Consider the following 21,121-nt stretch of genomic DNA (forward strand, 5'->3'; position numbering starts at 1 on the left):
AGCTTATTTGATGCCTTTTCCTTTAGTTAATCTTTGATTCACTGAGGCTGATAACTGTCTCTAGTCTCAGTAGGGAATCCTCACCAAAGAGAACGCCCTACCCAGGTATGCTCCATCTATCAACACTCCTGCAGAATATCAATCAATCAAGCATTTTATTTCCTGCATGGTGCATGTAGTATTGGGTACTGATGGATATTGTCTCATAACCATGAACAGACCAATAGACTGACTTTAGATAGAACAAATCATGATTAGTATAATTACTCTGCTTCATTGTTTTCATGTTCAGTTGAAAGTTATTTCAACCAAGACCACCACTGAAGATAATGGGGAATTACACACTAATCAATGAATTCATTCTACTGGGAATTCCCCAGACACAAAAACTGGAAACTCTACTCTTTGTGGTGTTCTTATTCATATACTCCTTCACCTTGCTCGGAAATTCACTCATCTTGACGGCCATCATTTCTTCATCTTCTCTTCACACACCCATGTATTTCTTCTTGGGACTTCTATCCATTTTTGACATGTTGTTTCCGTCAGTAACTTGTCCCAAGATGCTACTGTATCTTTCTGGTAGGAGCCCAGCCATCTCTTACAAAGGATGTGCTGCGCAGCTATTCTTCTATCACCTTCTGGGGTCTACTGAAGGATGCCTCTATTCTGTGATGGCCTATGACCGTTATGTTGCCATCTGTCACCCACTGAGATACATGCTCATCATGAAGGCTGGAGTGTGCCTGAGCTTGGTAATAACAGCATGTTTAGTGGGCTGTCTTCATGCCACCATCTTGACTTCTTTAACATTTCAATTAGTCTACTGTGCATCCAATAGAGTGGACTATTTCTTCTGTGACCTTCCTGCAGTTTTACCCCTGGCTTGTACTGACAATAAGTTGGCCCAGAAGGTAGGTTCCATCAATGTTGGCTTTCTGGCTCTGATGCTTCTCTTCAGTGTTTGCGTCTCTTATGTACACATTGGGGTTGCCATTCTGAGAATCCGTTCGGCCGAGGGCAGGCAGAAAGCCTTCTCCACATGCAGTGCCCACCTCACTGCTATCCTCTGTGCCTATGGACCTGTAATCATTATCTACCTGCAGCACACACCAAACCCTCTGCTTGGGGCTGTGGTGCAGATATTAAATAACATTGTCTCACCCATGTTGAACTCTTTAATCTATTCACTGAGGAACAAGGAAGTGAAGAGGTCCTTGAGAAGAGTTTTCCAGAATATCATGTTTGGTGGTCAGAAATGAATTGTGGACTTAGTAATGTATATAAAACTTTGTCTCTTAGCTTCTTTTTTTCCTGCAGCAGATGGAACAAATACAGAGACTCTCAGCCAGACATTAAACAAAAATAAGAGACTTGGAATACTCAAACCTAAATAGGATTTCTCCATCAAATTCCTCCCCTTAGGGTTCAGAAAACCTGAAGGAAGAAGAACCAGGAAGAGTGTTAGAAACATAAAAGATGGGCAACAGTAGAGAAAGAAGGGTCTTTAAATCAATGTGAGCAAAAATCATGTGAACTCACAGACACTTAGGCAGCAAGTAAATGACCTGAATGTGCCTGCAACTGGTCTTATGAATGGACATTATGACTTTCAGTTTGGTGTTTTCTATGGGACTCTTGAATGTGTGAACCGGTGGGCATCTATTTTATTGTGCTTTCTGTTAGGCTCTTTTCCTTGTGTTTGTATGTCTTGTCTAATTTCATAGTGTTAGTTGTTATTTTATTGTATTAAATGTTATCTTCTTATTATATAAAAAAAATGACCTAACTTTTTTTTTGGTACATTAAGATGGTATACAGTCAAACAATCTGCCCCAAATTCCATTACATTTTCTGTCAATTTAAATTAAATTTGTCTTTTGGATTGCTTTGTTGTTCTGAAGAAATTGGAGCAGTATTTTTATAGTCCTGAATTTGAACCTTTTAAAGAAAACAAATATGAAAACATGTAGAGATATTAAATGACAACAAAACCTCAAAAAGCCTCTCTTCACATGAAGCTCTGTCTCTTACTATAAACCTTTAGTTCCAATTTTTGAATAAATAAAAGATAAATGAGCAAATGAAATATCTAAACACACGTTATATAAATATAACACTTTATATGTTCTTCTGCCTCTATAAACCCTGAGTCCTCCTAAGTAAATCCATAGCCAACTACAGAGGTAATAAGGTCTCAATTCTGATTAAAGACTCCAAGAATATAGGAAGCAACAACAGAGACATTTCTGACTTCTGCAATCCTCATCGCAGACATACATCCTGGACTAAGATTGGAGACAATTGTGACTCTATTTGTGCTTGCTCAGTGTCAAATCAATCCCATGTCATCTTCTGCCTTACTTAGGAGGAGGTTACTCTGCTTTTCTGCCCCTAAGCATGTCAGTTCCCCTGTTTATTGACTTGAGCTGTTTATAAGGCATGGTACAGTCTGTTCACTGTGATGCTCTTTCATAACTATCCTCCATACATGCACACATCTCTCATTTGAAGTAAACTTTACCTTCTCTATGTAAGAGTTCTCAGTATTAGAAACTTCAAATAACAGACACAAAATCACACATGAATAAAGATTATGGTGCACTGTGAATAACCGGGGCATAGAGAGGTCTGGGCCGAGCACGCGGAAAGTGCAGCCCCCAGTGGTTCAGGGAAGCAGGAACTCTGCCTTAGGGATTCGGTTTCCACTTGGAGTGCCCTTGTGTGTGGAACAAACGCTTAGGCCATCTGCCACTAGGAATAGTGGAGATCCAGGGACATAGGTCTGGTAAAACTGCTCTGCTAGTATCCGGGGCACAGAGAGGTCTGCCCGAGCACACGGAAAGTGCAACCCCCCATTATTTCAGGGGAGCAGGAAATCTTCTGTAGGAACTCTGTTTCCATTCGGAGCACCCGTGCGTGCAGAACAGGTGCTCAGACCATCGACCACTAGGAACAGTGGAGATCCATGGACACAGGCCTGGGACACTGTGCTGCAAGTAGCCGGGGTGCAGAGAGGTCGGTGCCTAGAGCACAGAAAGCCCGCCACTAACCCCAGTAGTTCAGGGGAGCAGGAACTCTGCCATAGGGACTCAGTTTCCAATATGTCAAGAGGAAAACAAAATAATTTACCCAAGGGAAACCAAGACAACCTAGCAAAACCAGAATCTAGCTCTCCCATCAAAGCAAACAGTGAAATGCCAAACACTCCAGAAAGAGAAGACTCAGACCCAAAATCATACCTCAAGATTATGATAGAGATACTTAAACAAAAAAGGGAGGAAAAGCATAAATAAATAAATGCTTTTAAAGAGGAAACAAGAAAAACACTCAAAGAAATTAACGGAATAGAGGAAAACAGAACCAAAGAGATGAAGGTATAGAAGAAGGAATTTAAAACGGAAATGGACACAACAAAGAAAACACTAAAAGAGACAACCTTAGAGGTAGAAAACCTAAGAATTCAGGAGTCACAGATGCAAGCATTTCCAACAGACTGCAAGAGATGAAAGAGAGAATCTTGGGGGTCGAAGGCAACATTGAAAACAGACAAAACTGTCAGAGAAGATGCAATAGCCAAAAATCTCCTAACCCAAAATATCCAGGAGATCCAGGACACAATGAAAAGACCAAACCTAAGGATAATAGGAATAGAAGAGGGTGAAGAATATCAACTAAGAGGCACAGTAAATATCTTCAACAAAATAGTAGAAGAAAACTTCCCTATCCTTAAGAATATGATAACCATGAGCATAAAAGAAGCCAACAAAATTGTAAATAGAGTACAGCATAAAATAAATTCCTCCCAGCACATAATAGTCAAAACACCAAGTACCAAAAGCAAAGAAAGAATACTAAAAGCAGTAAGGGGCATAGGTCATGTAACATATAAAGGCAGACCAATCAGAATCATACCCAATTTCTCAACAGATACTATGAAAGCTAGAAGATCCAGGAAAGACATGCAGACACTAAGAGAATGCAAGTGTCAGCCCAAGCTGCTATACCCAGCAAAACTCACAATCACCATAGAAGGAAAGACCAAGATATTCCAGGAAAAAACTATATATGCACAATATCTGACCACAAACCCAGGAATACAACAAAGTATAGGTAGAAAACCAAATAAAAGGAGGGAAATTACATCCTAGAAAAATAAGAAAATATTTAAGCAAGAAAACCAAAAAAAGAAAGACACACAGGCAAAATTCTACCTCTAAAAGCAAAAATAGCAGGAAAGAGCAATGACTGTTCCTTAATATCTGTTAACAAAAATGAACTCAATTCCCCCAATTAAAAGATATAGGCTGTCACACTGGGTATATAAACAAAACCCAACATTTTGTTGCGTACAAGAAACTCATCTTAGAGACAAAGACAGATACTAGCTCACAGTAAAAGTTTGGAAAAAACCTTCCAAGCAAACAGCCCAAGAAACAAGATGGAGTGGCCATTCTAATATCGAATAAAGTGGATTTTCAACCCAAAGTTATCAAAAAAGACAAGGAAAAACACTTTTACTCATTACAGAAAAAATTTGTCAGGAAGAACTCTCAGTCCTTAACATATATGCACCAAATACAAGAGCACTCATATTCATAAAAGAAACACTACTAAAGCTCAAAAAATATGATGCACCTCACACAATAATAGTGGGAGACCTTAACACCCCACTCTCATCAATGGACAAATCATGGAAACAGAAACTTTATAAGGACAAAGTGAAACTACCAGAGCTTATGAAACAACTGAAATCAATAGACATCTACAGAACATATCATCCTGAAACAAAAGAATATATCTTCTTCTCATCACCTCGCAGAACATTCTCCAAAATTGACCATATAACCAGTCACAAAACAAGCCCAAATAGATATAAGAAGATTGAAATACCCCCATGAATCCTATAAGTTCACCATGGCCTGAGGCTGGTCTTAATAACAACAAACACAAGAAAAAGTCCATTTAAAAATAGAAACTAAACAATTCTCTATTAAATGATAGCATGTTCAATGAAGAAATAAAGAAAGAAATTAAGGATTTTCTAGAATTTAATGAAAACACAACGTATGTAAATATATGGGATGCAATGAAAGCAGTACTGAGAGGAAAACTCATAGCTTTGACTGCTTTAAAAAAGAAACTGGAGAGAGCATACATTATCAACATACAAGCCACAATTTAAAGCTCTAGAATAAAAGGAATCAGATACAACCAAGAGGAGTAGACAACAAGAAATAATCATACTCAGAGTAGAAATTGACCAAAAAATCAAGAAAACCAAAAGCTGGTTTTTTGAGAAAATTAACAAGACTGATAAACCCTTAGCCAGACTAACTAGAGGGAAGAGAGAAAATATCCAATTTAACAAAATCATAAATGAAAGAGGAGACATAACACCTGAAACTGAGGAAATTCAAGAAATCATTAGATCCTACTATAAAAGCCTATATTCAACAAAGCTGAAAAAGTCTGAAAGAAATGGATGAATTCCTAGACAGACACCAGAAACTAAAATTAAACCAGGACCAGGTAAACCATCTAAATAATCCCATAACACCTAAAGAAATAAAAGCAGTCATCAAAAGTGGCTCCTGCTCTAAGGTCAAATATTGACAAATGGGACTTAATGAGATTGCAAAGTTTCTGTAAGGCTAAGGTCACTGTCAAGAAAACAAAACAGCAACCAACAGATTGGGGAAAGATCTTTACCAACCCCACATCTGATAGAGGCCTAATATCCAAGGTATACAAAGAAGTCAAGAAGCTAGACACCAGAGAATCAAACAACCCTATTAAAAATGAGGTACAGAGCTAAACAAAACTTCTCAATCGAGGACTATTAGATGGCTGAGAAGCATCTAAGGAAGTGCTTGACATCATTAGCCATCAGGGAAATGCAAATAAAAACAACCCTGAGATTCCACCTCACACCAACCAGAATGGCTAAGATCAAAAATTCAGATGACAGCAGGATGTGGAGAAAGAAGAACACTTCTCTACTGTTGGTGGGGTCGTAAACTGGTACAACCACTGTGGAAATCAGTCTGGTGATTCCTCAGAAAATTGGACATAGTACTACCTGAAGACCCAGTGATTCCACTTCTGGGCATTTACCCCAGAGAAGCTCCGACATACAACAAAGACACATGCACCACAATGATCATAGCAGCCCTATTTATAATAGCCAGAAGATGGAAAGGACCCAGATGTCCTTCAGTAGATGAATGGATACAAAAATTGTGATATATGTACACAATGGAGTACTACTCAGCTATCAGAAACAATGTGTTTATGGAATTTGTAAGAAAATGGATGCATCCTGAGAATATCATCCTGAGTGGGATAACCTAATCACAAAAGAACAGACATAATATGTAGTCACTGATAATTGGATACTAACCCCAGAAAACTCTGAACACCCCAGAAACAACTCACAGACTATATGAAGTTCAAGAAAAAACAAAGGCCAAAAAAAAAAAAAAAGATAAAAGAAAATGAAAACCCATTATGCTTAATTTTTACACACCAAGAAAACTTTGACTATTTCCAGGTTACATCTTGTTTTACATGTACTTTATGCTCATTGTAACTAGTAAGATTTTAGTGCATACTATCAAACCTTTAAAAAAAATCATGTACTCACAAAAAAGTACTTATGTACTTTTATGCAAAAATGCTTAAAATCTGTACATTTATCTTTGTTTTTTAAAATAAAGTTGTTCCATTCAATAAATAAAAAAAATGATTATGCAATTGAAACACATTGTAGTTGACCAAGAGACTGCTGTTCTCAATTGCTTATACCTCCAGGAGATGACCTTTCTGATCACTGTGGTGCCTTAGCACACCCCATAGTTTTTCCATAGTGCTTTTAATATTATAAACCTTTTCTGAAGCCATTCTATACATCAGTCTATTTTCCTTTCTCATCTGCGTAAATCCATCACTGTACTTCTAATTTTAGCTAAAAACTTTTCAGATGAAAATCTCTTTAGTCTCCAACTGTATCTATGACTAAAATGCCAATCAGAAATGCCTGTCAGCAATATCAGGAACACAACTTCTAATGTTTCAGGATGGCATATAGGGCAACATTCTGAAGCTGTGGGGCATGCAGGGGATATTGCATTAATATTTTTTAAAGGAAAGGAAAGGCTTGTCTCTATATTGGCACCGAGGTTTCAATACATCTATACCACTTTTTGTATGGAGCCCCGCTCATGGACTCTGTTGATCGGTCCAAGCCCCCCCAAGGCCTCACTCTATGTGCACAACTCCCTTCTCTGGTGGTTTACTCTGCATGCCTTAGTGCTTCTGTCCCAAGGGTGTTTCTTTACCCCAAATCCCAACAAAAGCACAACTCTAAGGCCCAATAGCTTTTCATACAGGTTCATATATTCAATTCTTAATTCACAAACCCTTCACACAATAAGATTATATCAAATAGACAAATATGCAAACTGCCCTTCTATATGGGATATTAGACCTTTAAAGTACTTAAAATATTTAAAATTACTTAATGTCAATTAAGCCCACCTGCGTCTAATTCATCTTTCCTGAAACCCATCTTGAAACTTCTTTCTCCTCTGTCCTCTGACCACCTTCCCTGCCCAATCACTGACTCTTGCCTTTATTTTACTAATTAAAATAGAAAGGTTCAGATGAAGTCATCTTCATGAGTATATGACTAGGCAGCCCTTCTTGAGGAAATGGGATTAATTTCAAAATACGAAAGGTTGTAGGGCCACCTACAGTGGGGTGCTGGTGGATAAAGAATTAGGGTTGAGAAATTCTAAGATTTGACATATTTATTTTATTATGTCTAAGAAGTGCATCCTACCAAAGGCCATCATTGAATATCTTTACCCTGAGCATTAATTTTTCTTATGATACTAGTCCACCTTAGTATTAGAACAGATAGTTCAAGTGGTTCTCTCACCAAGACTTATCGTCTTACTAACAAAACTGGAAAGAAAAATAACTTCTCATTATCATTTCAATATTCAGAGGAGTAATGTAAGCATTTATTGCTCTTACAAACAAAATTTTCAACCATTATTTTTATATTTATTTTGAATATGCTATGTCACCCCATGCCAAAAGGCAATCAAGATGATGCCAACCTCATCAGCTTTGATGCATTTCCTGGCTGAGTCCCAAGCTGTTCTAAAAATGACTTGCCGAGGATCAACTCTTCTGGAAGTGGTGCCAAATGTATCTGATTTCTCCAGGATCAACTGATTAAAATTGAATACCAGATCATGCTTCTGGAACTAAACATGATCCTTTCCATGCTTCTTATGTTTGATGGTCATACACTTAATCATAACCATGTTACTCATGTAGTGGTTGTAGATTCCCATCATAATTTACCAAGCTCCCAGGTTATAGATACAGTTCCAAGAAGACTTAGCTGCTTCCACTCCTGCATTTCACTGTCTGCCTTGGCATGAGTGTTGGCTTCTTAAACACTTCTCTTGCATAGTCAAGCAGTTTACCCATCTTACCCTTTAGGGGAAAATCTTCCCATCCACTGTGGAAATACCCTAATTGTTATGTGTTAGCTTTTTCAGATGTTTCTAAATCCAAGCCTCATTGTCATACTTCTAAGAAAACTGAAAAGGAAATTGATGTCCTTTTTTTTGGGAAAAAAAAAAAAACAGAATCAAGAAGCAGCAGGTATGTTCATTGTTATTGCCAACATTTTTCATCTTGAATTTTGAATTGTACATTTATTCTGGCTTCCAGATCTCTCAGTTTAATAAATATATTTTCTTTATAATTATAAACAATACCTGGAAATTTGTTATAGCAATGAAAAATAGATAAAGACATCATTCAAACTATGACTGATCTCATATTGGGAGACACAGTATCAAACTAAGTGTCACGTTTAGTATCTAAGAAGTATGGTTGAGGTTTCAAGTGAAAGTTTTTGAGTAGCTCAGTTCATAAACGTGTTTACAAAAGATATTCAAATAACACATCCACAATCACACACAACACAATTAAGCCAGAGAGTTAATGAGATGCTTTCTCAGTAAGACTCCTTCCTCTTGGGATTAACACGCAAAGGAAAACTCATGATTTAAATCTCTCGTGTTATGAATTATAGCAGTTCCTGGAACCAACCAGGAAAGTGCACCCAGGAACATGAAGCACACTTACAGTGACACTTTACTAGAAAGTGATCAAAGCAGGAGGGGTTCTCAAGTCTGAGGTACAGACCAAACGAAGGTGAGCTTCTCCCTTCTGCTGCAGGTAGGAAGAAAGACATCACTCAACAGCGCCATCATCTTAGACATTCTGTGGCTCAGAAAATGCCCAGATGTGTCCTTCACCTTCATCTTAGTGTTCAGTCTCTCAATCCCAAGGGTCATCTTTGGGGTGGGAGTGCATAGTTTTAGACAATAGGTTGTATAAAAAAATAAGGAATTAAAGGATTGCACTGTGTTGGGAACTGAAAAACAGGTGAAAATATATAAGAAAATTTCAAAATATGAAAACTAGTAAGTAGTGTTTTCTATGCCTATCCCTTCTCTTTAACTCAAATATGATTCCAGAATTAAATTTTGTAGCCTGAGGTAGAGGCAACAATGGCTTCTTTGTTCCATAAAAAATGCTGAGGTCTTTCATTAGGTAGTTTTCCACTGTTCTTCATGCCCAAGAAAATAATGTAGAAAATAAATGCATCTACTGAATCAGTGATTTAAATAATTATAAATAGAGAATTGAAGGAAAAAATATCAGATGATACATTCTTTTGTTCACAGATAAACCTAAGAAATTGGATATAACCTTTCTTTCTGAAAGGCAGTAAATCTCCATACTTTTTAAAATATGTGTGATTTTATTATTTAAAGAATGATCTGTATAATCCTGTTTCTTACATATAGTTGGTTAATAAAGTGATTTTTAAGGTTGCCCTTTTGAACTTCTACACATCCTTAGTTGATCACTTGTGACATATGTGACACATATTATTTAAAAATTTAACACAGTATAGTGAGGTTTGGACATCTCTATCTTTGTATGTATGTTTGTGAGTTCATTTATTTTGTGTTTACATGTTGCACTGAGATGTATGTTATGTGTGTCAGAGAGAATGAAGAGATAATTATTGGAGGCAAAACACTGCTATCATGAAAGAACTGCCTAGAGAGCCATGAGTCACTATGTTATTCTCAATTTTCCTCTATACAAGACACAGGATAATCCCATGTACAATCACAAATGCTCACTTTTCAAAAACAAAGAGAGCATACATGCCTGATACAGAGTAACAGCGTTTTAATGTATTCATCCAACCTCCAGTTTCCGTGAGGTTCGTATTTGGAGAATAAAATTGTGAGGCCTATCCATTGCTGTTGTAATTTTTTTCTAAATACTGTAAGCTCTTCTACTCATTACCCTCAGCTCTATCATATAGATGCTGGTAAGACAGAAAAGTTAGTCAAATTAGTTCTAAGATCCTTTCACGCTTGTATATGGTACATACTGATTATCCTCATGCACACACCCTAGATTATTATATCATAATTATAATTATATTATATCCCACCCCTGACATCCCACTAGTTACTACAGGCTCATTACTAGAATTTTTTTTCACTCTAGAGTCATAATGAAACACATGGAATGATGGAATAGGATCATTTATATAAATATATAAAGAGGGGAAGAGATGAAACTGGCCTGGGAAGTTACTTTCTAGGTGAGGTTATGAAGTACATCACCCAAAATTGCCCTAGAAATAACGTTTTGGGGGAGACTTTTACAGAGCATCATAAACAATTAAGAGCCTCACTGCAGAAAAATATCCCATCAGCAGGAAAGACAGTTTTGACTAGACAATCTCTAGGTAAATGTCAGTATCCTTTCTCTTCCACCCCAGTGAGTTAAACTCCTCTGATCCACAGATACAATGAAGGTCACCACAAATTTTTTTCACAGACTCCCGGGAGCTGGTTCTGCCATAAACATGACAAATCACACTATGGTGACAGAGTTTACCTTGCTGGGCATCCCTGAGACCGAGGGCCTGGAGAATGTCCTGCTCTTCCTGTTCTCAACATTGTATTCCTTTGCCCTGCTGGGAAACTTGCTCCTTCTTACTGCAGTCAGCTCCTCCCCACGACTCCACACCCCCATGTACTTTTTCCTAAGCAACCTCTCCATCTATGACATGGGCTTCTGTTCCACAACAGGCCCCAAGTTGTTGTCATATCTCTCAGGACGGAGTAGAGGGATCTCCTTCCAGGGATGTGTTGTACAACACTTCTTCTATCATTGTCTGGGTTGCACATTGTGCTTCCTGTACACAGTGATGGCCTATGATCGCTTTGTTGCCATATGCTTTCCTTTGAGATACACGATCATCATGAACCACAGAGTGTGCTGTGTCTTGGCCACAGGGACCTGGATGAGCGGTTGTGTGCACGCCACTATCCTAACTTCCCTCACTTTCCGGTTGCCTTACTGTGGCCCCAGCGAAGTTGGCTATTATTTCTGTGACATGCCTGCAGTGTTACCGCTAGCCTGTGAAGACTTCTCTTTAGCACAGACGGTGGGTTTCACAAATGTTGGTCTTTTATCTCTCATTTGTTTCTCTCTTATTGTTGTGTCCTACACTCGAATCGGGATCTCCATCTCAAAAATCCGCTCAACAGAAGGCAGGCAGAGAGCGTTCTCCACCTGCAGTGCCCACCTCACAGCCATCATCTGTGTCTATGGACCAGTCATCATCATCTACCTGCAGCCCAATCCCAGCCCACTGCTTAGTGCAGTTATTCAGATTTTTAACAATCTTGTGACACCCACCATCAACCCATTGATCTACAGCCTGAGGAATAAGGAAGTGAAAGCAGCCCTCAGGCATGTATTTCTTAAGAGATGCCTCAGCCTAGAAGGAAATGAAAACATCTAAGTGTTGCTTAACAAAGTATGTATTACCCTGTGAAAGGCCAGACTTACTTCTACAACTTATTTTATACAACCAATTTCTAACTTTCAGGGTATATTAAATAAAATGTACATCAATTTACCACTTTGTTTAGTCTATGAAATACATATTTATTTCATATTTCTCTGTTTTTTAATGAAAAAATAAATGATGAAATCTCTTAGTAGATGTTTTATTGATTGTTATTCTGTCAAAGTTCTCTCCAAGCAGCACACACTATTTCCCAAGATTTTCCTTGACATTTAACTCTTCAAAGAGACTAAGAGACTCATTTGTTCTCTTGAATAGAGTATCTCTGAATTCTTCATTCAAAAATGGTCAAGGTATTCAAGGATCCAAAAATCTCTGCAGGAAGACCCCTCTCTCTGATAGCACGCAGAGACAAAAGACATTTATTATGCAGAAACAACCAGCATTCAGAGGTCAACCATTCTTCCAAATACCAACTGTAGACAAATGCTAGTAGGCCTTCTCATAGAAAAGCAGGGAAATTGTCTAGAAATATTAGGTAATTTCTAATGTTATTGGTAGAGGACAAAGTGTGACATTAGCATAACTAAGACTGGCCACTATGTCAGTTGTTTTTTAGAGAGGTATTAGGTAAACTCAATGTTGGGTTTCGGGGAGATGAGAGGGGTTGGCTTCTGATTGGCTTATGCCAGGTGGTCAGTGTTCTGCCTTCCTGTGTCATGTCCTTTACATCACAGAAAGAGAAAGGGCTGCCAGCAAGAACGGCCCATCCTGTTTCTTCCTACTCTTATGATTATTTCTTGGCTATTCTTTGGGAGGAGGTTTTATGACCTTATTCCTGGAATTTATGGTCTGTTCCTGGAGCTGGTACCTTATGACCTAATTCCTGAAACTGCTGGCTTTCTTTTCTAAATCAGGCCTGGTGCTAAAAATGGAGACAAATAGATAGGAGAAATAAGGTATATGCTGTCCTTTCAGGTAAGTTCCAGATTTCTACAAGAAACTCAGAAATTCAAACAAATATAAGTTATATTTAAGGGAAACTTCATATCATATAACGTTGCAAGATTTTTACTTGCTTCTTGTGCACAACTTCTGTGATTAGATATGCCTGGGGTTCTGTTTGGTTCTCTATTTGTGTTGTGATTTTATTCCTACAAATCATAAACCTGAATTATTTCTTATTAGAAATACATTTACATTTTTAATTTTTTTCAAATCAAACAAAAGGCCAATTAAATTGAAACTATGTATCCATTTAAGAACATAAACATTAGTTTAGGTATAATGGATCTAAATCAGGTAGCTGCGAATTTCCATGGGAAAATATGTGTATTTCTTCTTCTTTTTCAGAGTATGCTCTATGACTCCTTTACTATTCTTTATCTTTATGCTGCAAAATGCCAGAAAAATAAAATGAATACATTGTATTTATAAAGCCTAGTTACATATTTAGAGAATGTGTTCTTTTAGTGGTTTTAGTTTTTCCTTAGTTTTGTTTGTTTTCCTTTAATATCAGACAGTGAAGTGTTTTGTAATAAAGTGGCATGATTTAGTGTGTGTGGGGTGTTGTCTCATCATTCCTTGGGGATACCAGCCATAAGACAGATCTAGTATAAATGAAGTTTATTTGGGGCATGAGAAGGGGGTGTGATGGGAGGAGAGGCAGAGAAAGAGAGGGAACTGAGAGAGAAGGGAGAGAAAGGAAGAGGCCACCCAGGAGCACTTGGGGAGAGGGGGCAAAAGGCCAGAGCAGGAGATGGAGTAGAGGCCAGAGTCAGAGAGAAAGATTGAGAGAGAGAGAGAGAGAGAGAGAGAGAGAGAGAGAGAGAGAGAGAGAGAGAGAGAGAGAGCTTTCTTCTGCCATGTTTATATAAGGCAGAAAATAAAGTTAAGGTCTGAGAGACAAATGTCTTCTTAAGATGTTTGTACATTTGAAACCCTTAGGTCTTGGTGGTTGAACTGAGGAAGTACCAAAACCAGGAAACAGGGGAGGAATCCTACCCTCTGGAACAGGCAACAAGTGGGAACTTGGGCTACTGATTGACAAGGGTAATTACCCAGATGGAGTCTGTGTGTTCTATGAGAAATAGATCTGAGCGAGGTGGCTTTTTCATTGTTTGTTTGTTTTGTTTTGTTTGGAACTTATAGGTTTACAAAAAATAAATAAATATGTTAATAGCATAAGCAGTCTTTAAAGTGAGCTCAGAAAACCTAAAACTCTTTTATGGAGCAGAAGAATAAAGAGATTCTTTTTCCCTTCTGCCTCGAAGACTGAATGTACTCTAATTTTGCATGATTAGAAACATTTAAAAGTTTATATTTATAGGACAATCAAAGCAAATTTAAAATTTTTGACAATGGTAGTTGATAGAAAACATTTAGCATGAGAAACACTTTAATTCTATAGTTAAAAGACAACCAAAGGAAACTTAAATTTGAACTTGTGACTATGGAGGTGGATGTTACAGTAGAATGTTTTATTAGAGTTATGCTAACTTAGCAGCACTCCAGTGGTTAATGTTAGGATCGTGAACCTTTAAAGTCTCAGTATGACATTAGCATAGCAAGAAGAAATATGAAGAATTTTATATTTTATATAATTTCTCATTATCACTTAAGTTTGTATGGCCTTTGACCTTTATATCTTATAATTATCAACCCTAAAATGCTTTTCTAAACCTTCCTTTATATCTTTATAACTTAAGCCTTTTATTTACTTACCATGAGACATGGGGTTAATCACTGGGAACCAGTCACTTCAAACTGAGTTGGGTTTTATTGTTCTTATTGTTTTGGGTTTTGTTTGTTTGTTTGTTTGTTTTTGTTTTTGATAAGGATGTAGTAGAAGGTTCTATCTCTGAAAGTTTATATTTGAACTTGTGTATCTTTTGTTGTGGAGCCTCTGAGCAAGGCAAACCTGTCTGCCTTTCGATAAGAGATCCAGTTGTCTTAACTAGTTGATAAATTGACTAATGAGTTAATATGGCGGAGGGTTACCTTGGGGAAAGGAGCTAGTTGTGTATTTTCTAGCTCTCAAGTGGCTGCTAGTTTATTTTTCAATGTAATAAGAAATCTGGAAAGAATAAATTTAATCTAAATGTTATACATTAATTAAAATGACAGAGGTTGGTCTATATTCCTAACGTCTATAGAATCAAAACAGTTCTCCCAGGTCCCTGTGGGCTTTATGGAAATCCAGGAAGAGGCAGTCTGGCCATCCAGCTCAGTTTTTTGTTTGCTTGTTTTTGTTTTTCTTTCCTGTGGAAGAGGAACATGGAAAAATTCCTCACCTTGTCTTAGGCAATATGAGACATTTACTTCTCTGGGTGTCCTCTGTATACAGTTTAGGCTGAGCCCTGGCATCAGGGAAGGTAATGGAACAATCTTTCTCAGTGGTAATTCTAGCAAAATCCATGTAGAGTATTTCAACACTGTGTCCATGTCTTCTTGGAGACTTTGAAGGAGCACTGTTTGGGTTCAGAAAATTTAACATTATATTTAGCAGATCTTTGATAAGATTGAGAGCTGCTATCTATTAAACATACCAGAGTTAGAGACTTTGTGTCTGTTTTTAAGCATTTGTATTAGATTGTTTGTAGCAAACACAGAGATCATATTAATAACAGTAGTAAAAACAAGGTTAAATACATCTTTAAGGCTGTGGTCTTTAACGTTTTAATGTTGTAAATCTTTAAAGCAATATTAAAATTACTATTTACCAAGGCAGCAAAAAAAATCATATGAAAACATTATCATAATTAAAACATATTTTTGCAGATCTTTTCTTTAGGTCAGATTGTTCTCAAGCAAGATGGTATTGAAGCAAGGACTTCATGTGACTGCCCTGGGTCAAAGAAAAACTGAAAATGGCATGTGGTAGAATGTTGCATGTTACCTCCTTGAGTGGGATGGCACTTACTTACAGAACTGTCGCTATGTATCAGCAAAGACACAAACAGTTAGACATATAAGGAGACAAATACACACATTTTGCCTGGCAGGCAGAGTGTCATGTGTATGTGAGGAGATCTCTCTCTGTTGTAGTAGGCAGCCTCTGCTACCATGAGAGTCCCTAATGGTACAGTGGGTCTGGTGCATCACCCTCATGAGAAACTAGCCATATGAACGCTTTAGTATAAAATGAAGTTCATTTGGGACATGAGAAGGGGGTGTGAAGGGAGTAGAGGCAGAAAAAGAGAGGGGACAGAAAATGACATAGAGAAAGGGGGAAGGGGAAAAAAAACGAAAGACTTCATCCAGGAACGTGTGTGTTGGGGGGTAGAGATAGAGAGAGGGGACAAAGCTGGCAGGGAGAAGACAGGGAGAGAGAGTGAGGCCAAACAGTCATTTTCTAGCAAGCTATGTTCATACCTGGCTGTTGCTAGGTAACTGCTGGGCAGAGCCTAGAAAAAAAAAATGCTACAGATAGACTCAGAGTTGTTCTTAAATGGTGTAATCTCTTCTCATTTTGAAAAAGGAAATCGAAAAGTTACAGAGAAGAAGAAAAAAGGAAATACAGGGCTGTGTTTCAAAAACAAAATAATGCAGCATAATGGAATGATGTGAGTGTGTGTGTGAGTGTGTGTGTGTGTGTGTGTGTGTGTGTGTGTGTGTGTTCTATTGTGTTTTTATCAGCATGGGAAAGTGAAGCCTCCTACAACTGGAAATTGTAAATAACCCCTACTAATTTTTGCTAGCTCTGCTGGAAATTATTCAAAGCACTCCACAAACAGTGCATTCCAGTAACCAGGGTGCTGTGATATGCTGTCCAGGGATTTCTAAAATGAGATACTCTAGCAGACAAGCAGTAAGATATTATTGCAAGAAATAAAGTAGACATTAATATAACACAAGAAGTCTTATGTTCTTTCAAACAGTCACAATTAATTTGAAATATTAAACGTTCTAACTTAAAAGATAAAAAGTAACCCACATCTTAATAACCCCTTCTATATTCAGCATAGAGCTTGAAAGTGGAGAAACTACCTGTTCCATCAGATTATAGTACAAACACTCTGCTTCTCAGGAACAATTATAGTAATTTGTATCTAACACCCACCCTTCCCTTTCCTTTCTGCACTTACCTTCTGGACAAAAAGTCAAAGGTACATGTTTAAAAATTTGGCTCCTCTGCTCATTTTTGTGTGTGTGTTTGTGTTTGTGTGTTATAAATAGAGAATTAGAAAATGAGAGAGAGAGAGAGAGAGAGAGAGGGAGAGAGAGAGTGAGAGAGAGAGAGTGAGAGAGAGAGTGAGAAAGAGAGAGAGAGTGAGTGAGAGAGAGAGTGAGAGAGTGAGAAAGAGTGAGAAAGAGAGAGAGATAGAGATAGATAGATAGATAGATAGATAGAGAGAGAGAGAGAGAGAGAGAGAGAGAGAGAGAGAGAGAGAGAGATAGAGAGAGAGATGCCACAGTAACAGTGAACAACTGGCATTTGGTTCTTTCTTTCTACCATATATGTCCATGTTATCAATCATATGTCATCATACACAACAGAAAGCTGGAAATGTTCTTCTATTCTTTGTACACACACGCACACACACACACACACACACACACACATTTGTTGGCAGGGCAGGATTTATGCATCTAAAACTAGTCATTTTACAGCAAAAGTCAGTAATACCAAAAATTAAAATAGAAAGTCACAATAGAAAGTCTCTTCAAATTTTATGTTAAATGTTCTCTATAATTCATAGCAAATTGTACACCTAGCTACACACATACACACACACACACACACACACACACACACACACAGAGTAATGTTTTAGTTCTACCATTGTATCATCTTCAAAGTCATTTGTTAATCGATGGTAGAGTTATTTATCATTTGTTTAATGTGTTATCTGAAACATTACTTGGACAGAAAGATATTTTACTTTTCACATTAAATATGATCCTTATTGAATCCAAGGGTATTTTGTTATTATTTCAATGGTCTGTTAAACTTAACGTTGCCATAAATTATTAACATATGCATCACAACCAGGGTTGAAAACATTCTGTAATTGAAGTCTAGTGAACCTAGTGAACCAAGAATATTGCAGTTGAAAGCTAATGTTAATACTATAATCCCTCACAATTTAGTTGTGCCTACCCTCCGTGTGCCCAGAATATTTAGTGTATCTTTGTGCTGAAGAGGATCATCCAGTGCAGTCTATTTAATATTTGATCACTAACAGTCCATGTATGCTCTCTGGTGAGCATATTTTACTCATGATTAAAATACTGGCATAATATTTTAAAATGCTGGTGACAGTATGGCATGTAAGGTTGGCTATTCAGTGTATTTATTTCACGGCTGAGGGCTCAAGGTGGCTTTGACTGCCTCATATTGTGAGAAAGCATAACACTGTGTCTCATTACCTTGTAAAAAGATCCAAATTCTGATTTTGACATGTAGTGTCTATTGACAGTATATCATTTATTCCATCATCATGAAAGCAAACATGCGGAGTCAAACAATAGTGAGTAGGCTTTGAGGGACCATGCATAGTATAGTTACCAAATAGAACAGTGAAGTCCCAACTTAAGCAACCATACTTTACTTAGGACTTGGGTTTGAACTAAGGACTACCTTTCTCCTTAAGGGCTCACCTCCATTCTTTCTATTAGCATGACATTCTAAAATGCTTAATGAAGCTGATCCAACCTCACAGAGCTGATGGCCTGAATCATGAGAGGAAGTGATCACAAGAGGAAAAGGAAAATCTTTCAGGTCAAACAAACTTTATTTTCCCTCCCAAGACTAAAATGCTAACTATAATCTTGTATGTCAGTCTAATAACTTAAGACCAATTCATCTGTGTTGAAAAACGAGAACATGGAAAAAAAACTAGATGGCAAGTGAGAAATAATAACGGGAGAGAGAAATGCTTTTTTTGTTTCTCAGTATGAAATACTCTTGAGTTAACAATCAAATAAAAAACAAATTTTGTTTCACTTGCCGGGTACCAGTTAGGGAGAAACACAAGAGAAAATTTGAGATAATAATATTAGTTAACTGAATAAAGGACTATTTTAATACATAATATGCAAATGACACACTCAAATTTAATTACAGCCATGTTCACCACACTTTCCAATGCAGAAGTTTCAGGATTCCTAGACCTAATACTGAGTCTTGAGTACAAAGCTATTCATGAAGGAGTAGGTTCATATATCAGCCATTGACAATCTGACTCTATGTAGTGTTAAACAATTCCTAATATGTGCCATTAATAACTGTAGTCTCATCAACATGAACACTACAAGGTTACAGAGCTCACAGAATTCTAAAGTCTTCACTAGCAAGCTCATCGGGGTGGGTCCTGTTTCTAGTGGGACTACGTTTCTGAACTAGGTACCACAGTAATACAGAATGAATCAGTTGCTCAAGTTCTCAGAAGCCTAATTCAAAGATCCTATCATCCATCTCTGATTTTATCTATGTCCTTTGGCCACCTGCATTACATTTTTTATCTATGATCAAGGTACCTGTCAGAACAAATTAAGAAGGGGTGCAGTTTGTTTTGGCTTGTAGTTACATAGCGTGCAGCTCATGGTTACTTGATTCAGTGTATCTGAGACTATAATATAACACATAAGTAAATCATGTTACCAGGGATATGTAGGAAAAGTATTCACTTCATGATTAGCAAGCTACAGAGGCAGAGACAGGAAAGTCTTGTAACAAGATAGAAACCATCAAAGCATAGTCCAGCAAACTACTTCCTCAGGACAGATGCATATCTTCTTTCTATCCTAAGTAACCATGTATTCCATAAAACCCATCTTCTTGTTGTTGCTCAATATCTCATACCCATCTAATAATTCAAAGATCACTTGTTTTCTCACTTCCTATTTTCTTTGTTATTCTTTCAGCTTTTTATTCATAATAGATTCATAAAAGAAATGTCAGAACACAAAAGAATGAAGCAAGACTGAATCTCAGAATGGCAACACTAACTTCTACAGTTTATGCTGAGTATCAAAAAAACACAATGATTTTACCTGAGTTCTGATGGGTTTGGGCTTAAACAGCACTGTGAATTTGATTTTGCCATTTGTGGAGCACATATCCTCTTTCTTAAGCTGGCTTTACTAGTTCCTACTACTTTATTTTTTCAGAAATGTTCCATATTCTTATATTAGCTAATATCTAGAGATCTATGTTATTGCTTTGACAATCAGAATTTCATATATCAACCTGTCACACACAGATTGCCTTCAAACAGAAACCCATTGCCTGGCCTCAGTGGCATCCTTTGAAGTCTGATCAAAAGGTTCCATGTCTCTATCAACCTTGCATTTGGCATGCCTGCAAATTCACTTAGGTTTTGGAGAAACAGGCACCTGCCAATTGCCTACCATTTTTTGATACAGTTCTTTTTGAACAAAAGTTGATTGGTGCCCAGTCAGGTTTAGAGTAAATAATTTCTGTGTAAGGAGATTTGGGCTTGGAAGAACACAAAGCCATATGCACTGATTACCTAGCTGCTAATGTGGTCCACCTCTTTGTGAGACTAGATAACTGAATTTTATTCATAATTCATAAACCAATGAAACAAGCCTCCAAGGGAATAGGAGTTAATGGTTGACATATATATTAGATACTGAATAATTCAAAACAGTTATTGATCCTCTGTGCTGTAGCTAGGATCTAGCAAAAAGCAAGGGCTACAAAATTAACATGAGTACTTAACAAAGACGTAATGGACCCTCTGATTTTTTTGTCTGTTCTTATCTGGTTACTGTTTAGGGAAATCTTGGGGGATCTCTTATTTTCTTTTCAGTTTTGGAGTTTTTGCTTTCCTTCAGATTTTTGTTTGTGTTTGAGAAAGAACGTAAAGTTGTGTGGATAAAGGATGGGGGAAGTGAAAGAACTTGGCAGAGGAAAGGAGCATGAGCAAAGGATATGTAAATTTAAACATAGCTTAAATAATAAAATGGAAAACAAAACAAATGTACACAAAAAATAAATAAAGGACCCTGGGAACACCCAGATACAAAGGCATCACTGTTTAAATTTCTGACTAATTCCAAAACAAGAAAAACTGAGTATGTGGACTTCCCTCTCCATAGGAGAATAACGATTCTATCTTTGGGTTCTTTTCTGGGTATGGCGGCCACATGAATCATCTGAACCTCTTAGTATTGTATTGACTACAAGTAAACTCTAAACCCAGATTCATGGTTTCT

The 21,121-nt window shown here is 37.3% G+C and overlaps 2 protein-coding genes across 2 annotated transcripts; both read left to right on the forward strand.

Annotated features, from left to right (window-relative positions):
• Window positions 1–329: 329 nt before the first annotated feature.
• Window positions 330–1,262, forward strand: LOC308431124 (olfactory receptor 10N1; the record flags this gene model as incomplete). The annotated part of the gene is made up of 1 exon (XM_080930487.1): window positions 330–1,262. One exon carries the CDS (start codon window positions 330–332, stop codon window positions 1,260–1,262), a length of 933 nt encoding a protein of 310 aa, XP_080786613.1.
• A 9,722-nt stretch (window positions 1,263–10,984) lies between these two features.
• Window positions 10,985–11,929, forward strand: LOC308431097 (putative olfactory receptor 10D4; the record flags this gene model as incomplete). The annotated part of the gene is made up of 1 exon (XM_080930448.1): window positions 10,985–11,929. The coding sequence occupies one exon, from the start codon at window positions 10,985–10,987 to the stop codon at window positions 11,927–11,929; it is 945 nt and encodes a 314-aa protein (XP_080786574.1).
• Between the last annotated feature and the right edge of the window lie 9,192 nt (window positions 11,930–21,121).

This window comes from Micromys minutus, assembly GCF_963924665.1.
Source record: "Micromys minutus genome assembly, chromosome: 16".
Lineage (NCBI taxonomy): Eukaryota > Metazoa > Chordata > Mammalia > Rodentia > Muridae > Micromys > Micromys minutus.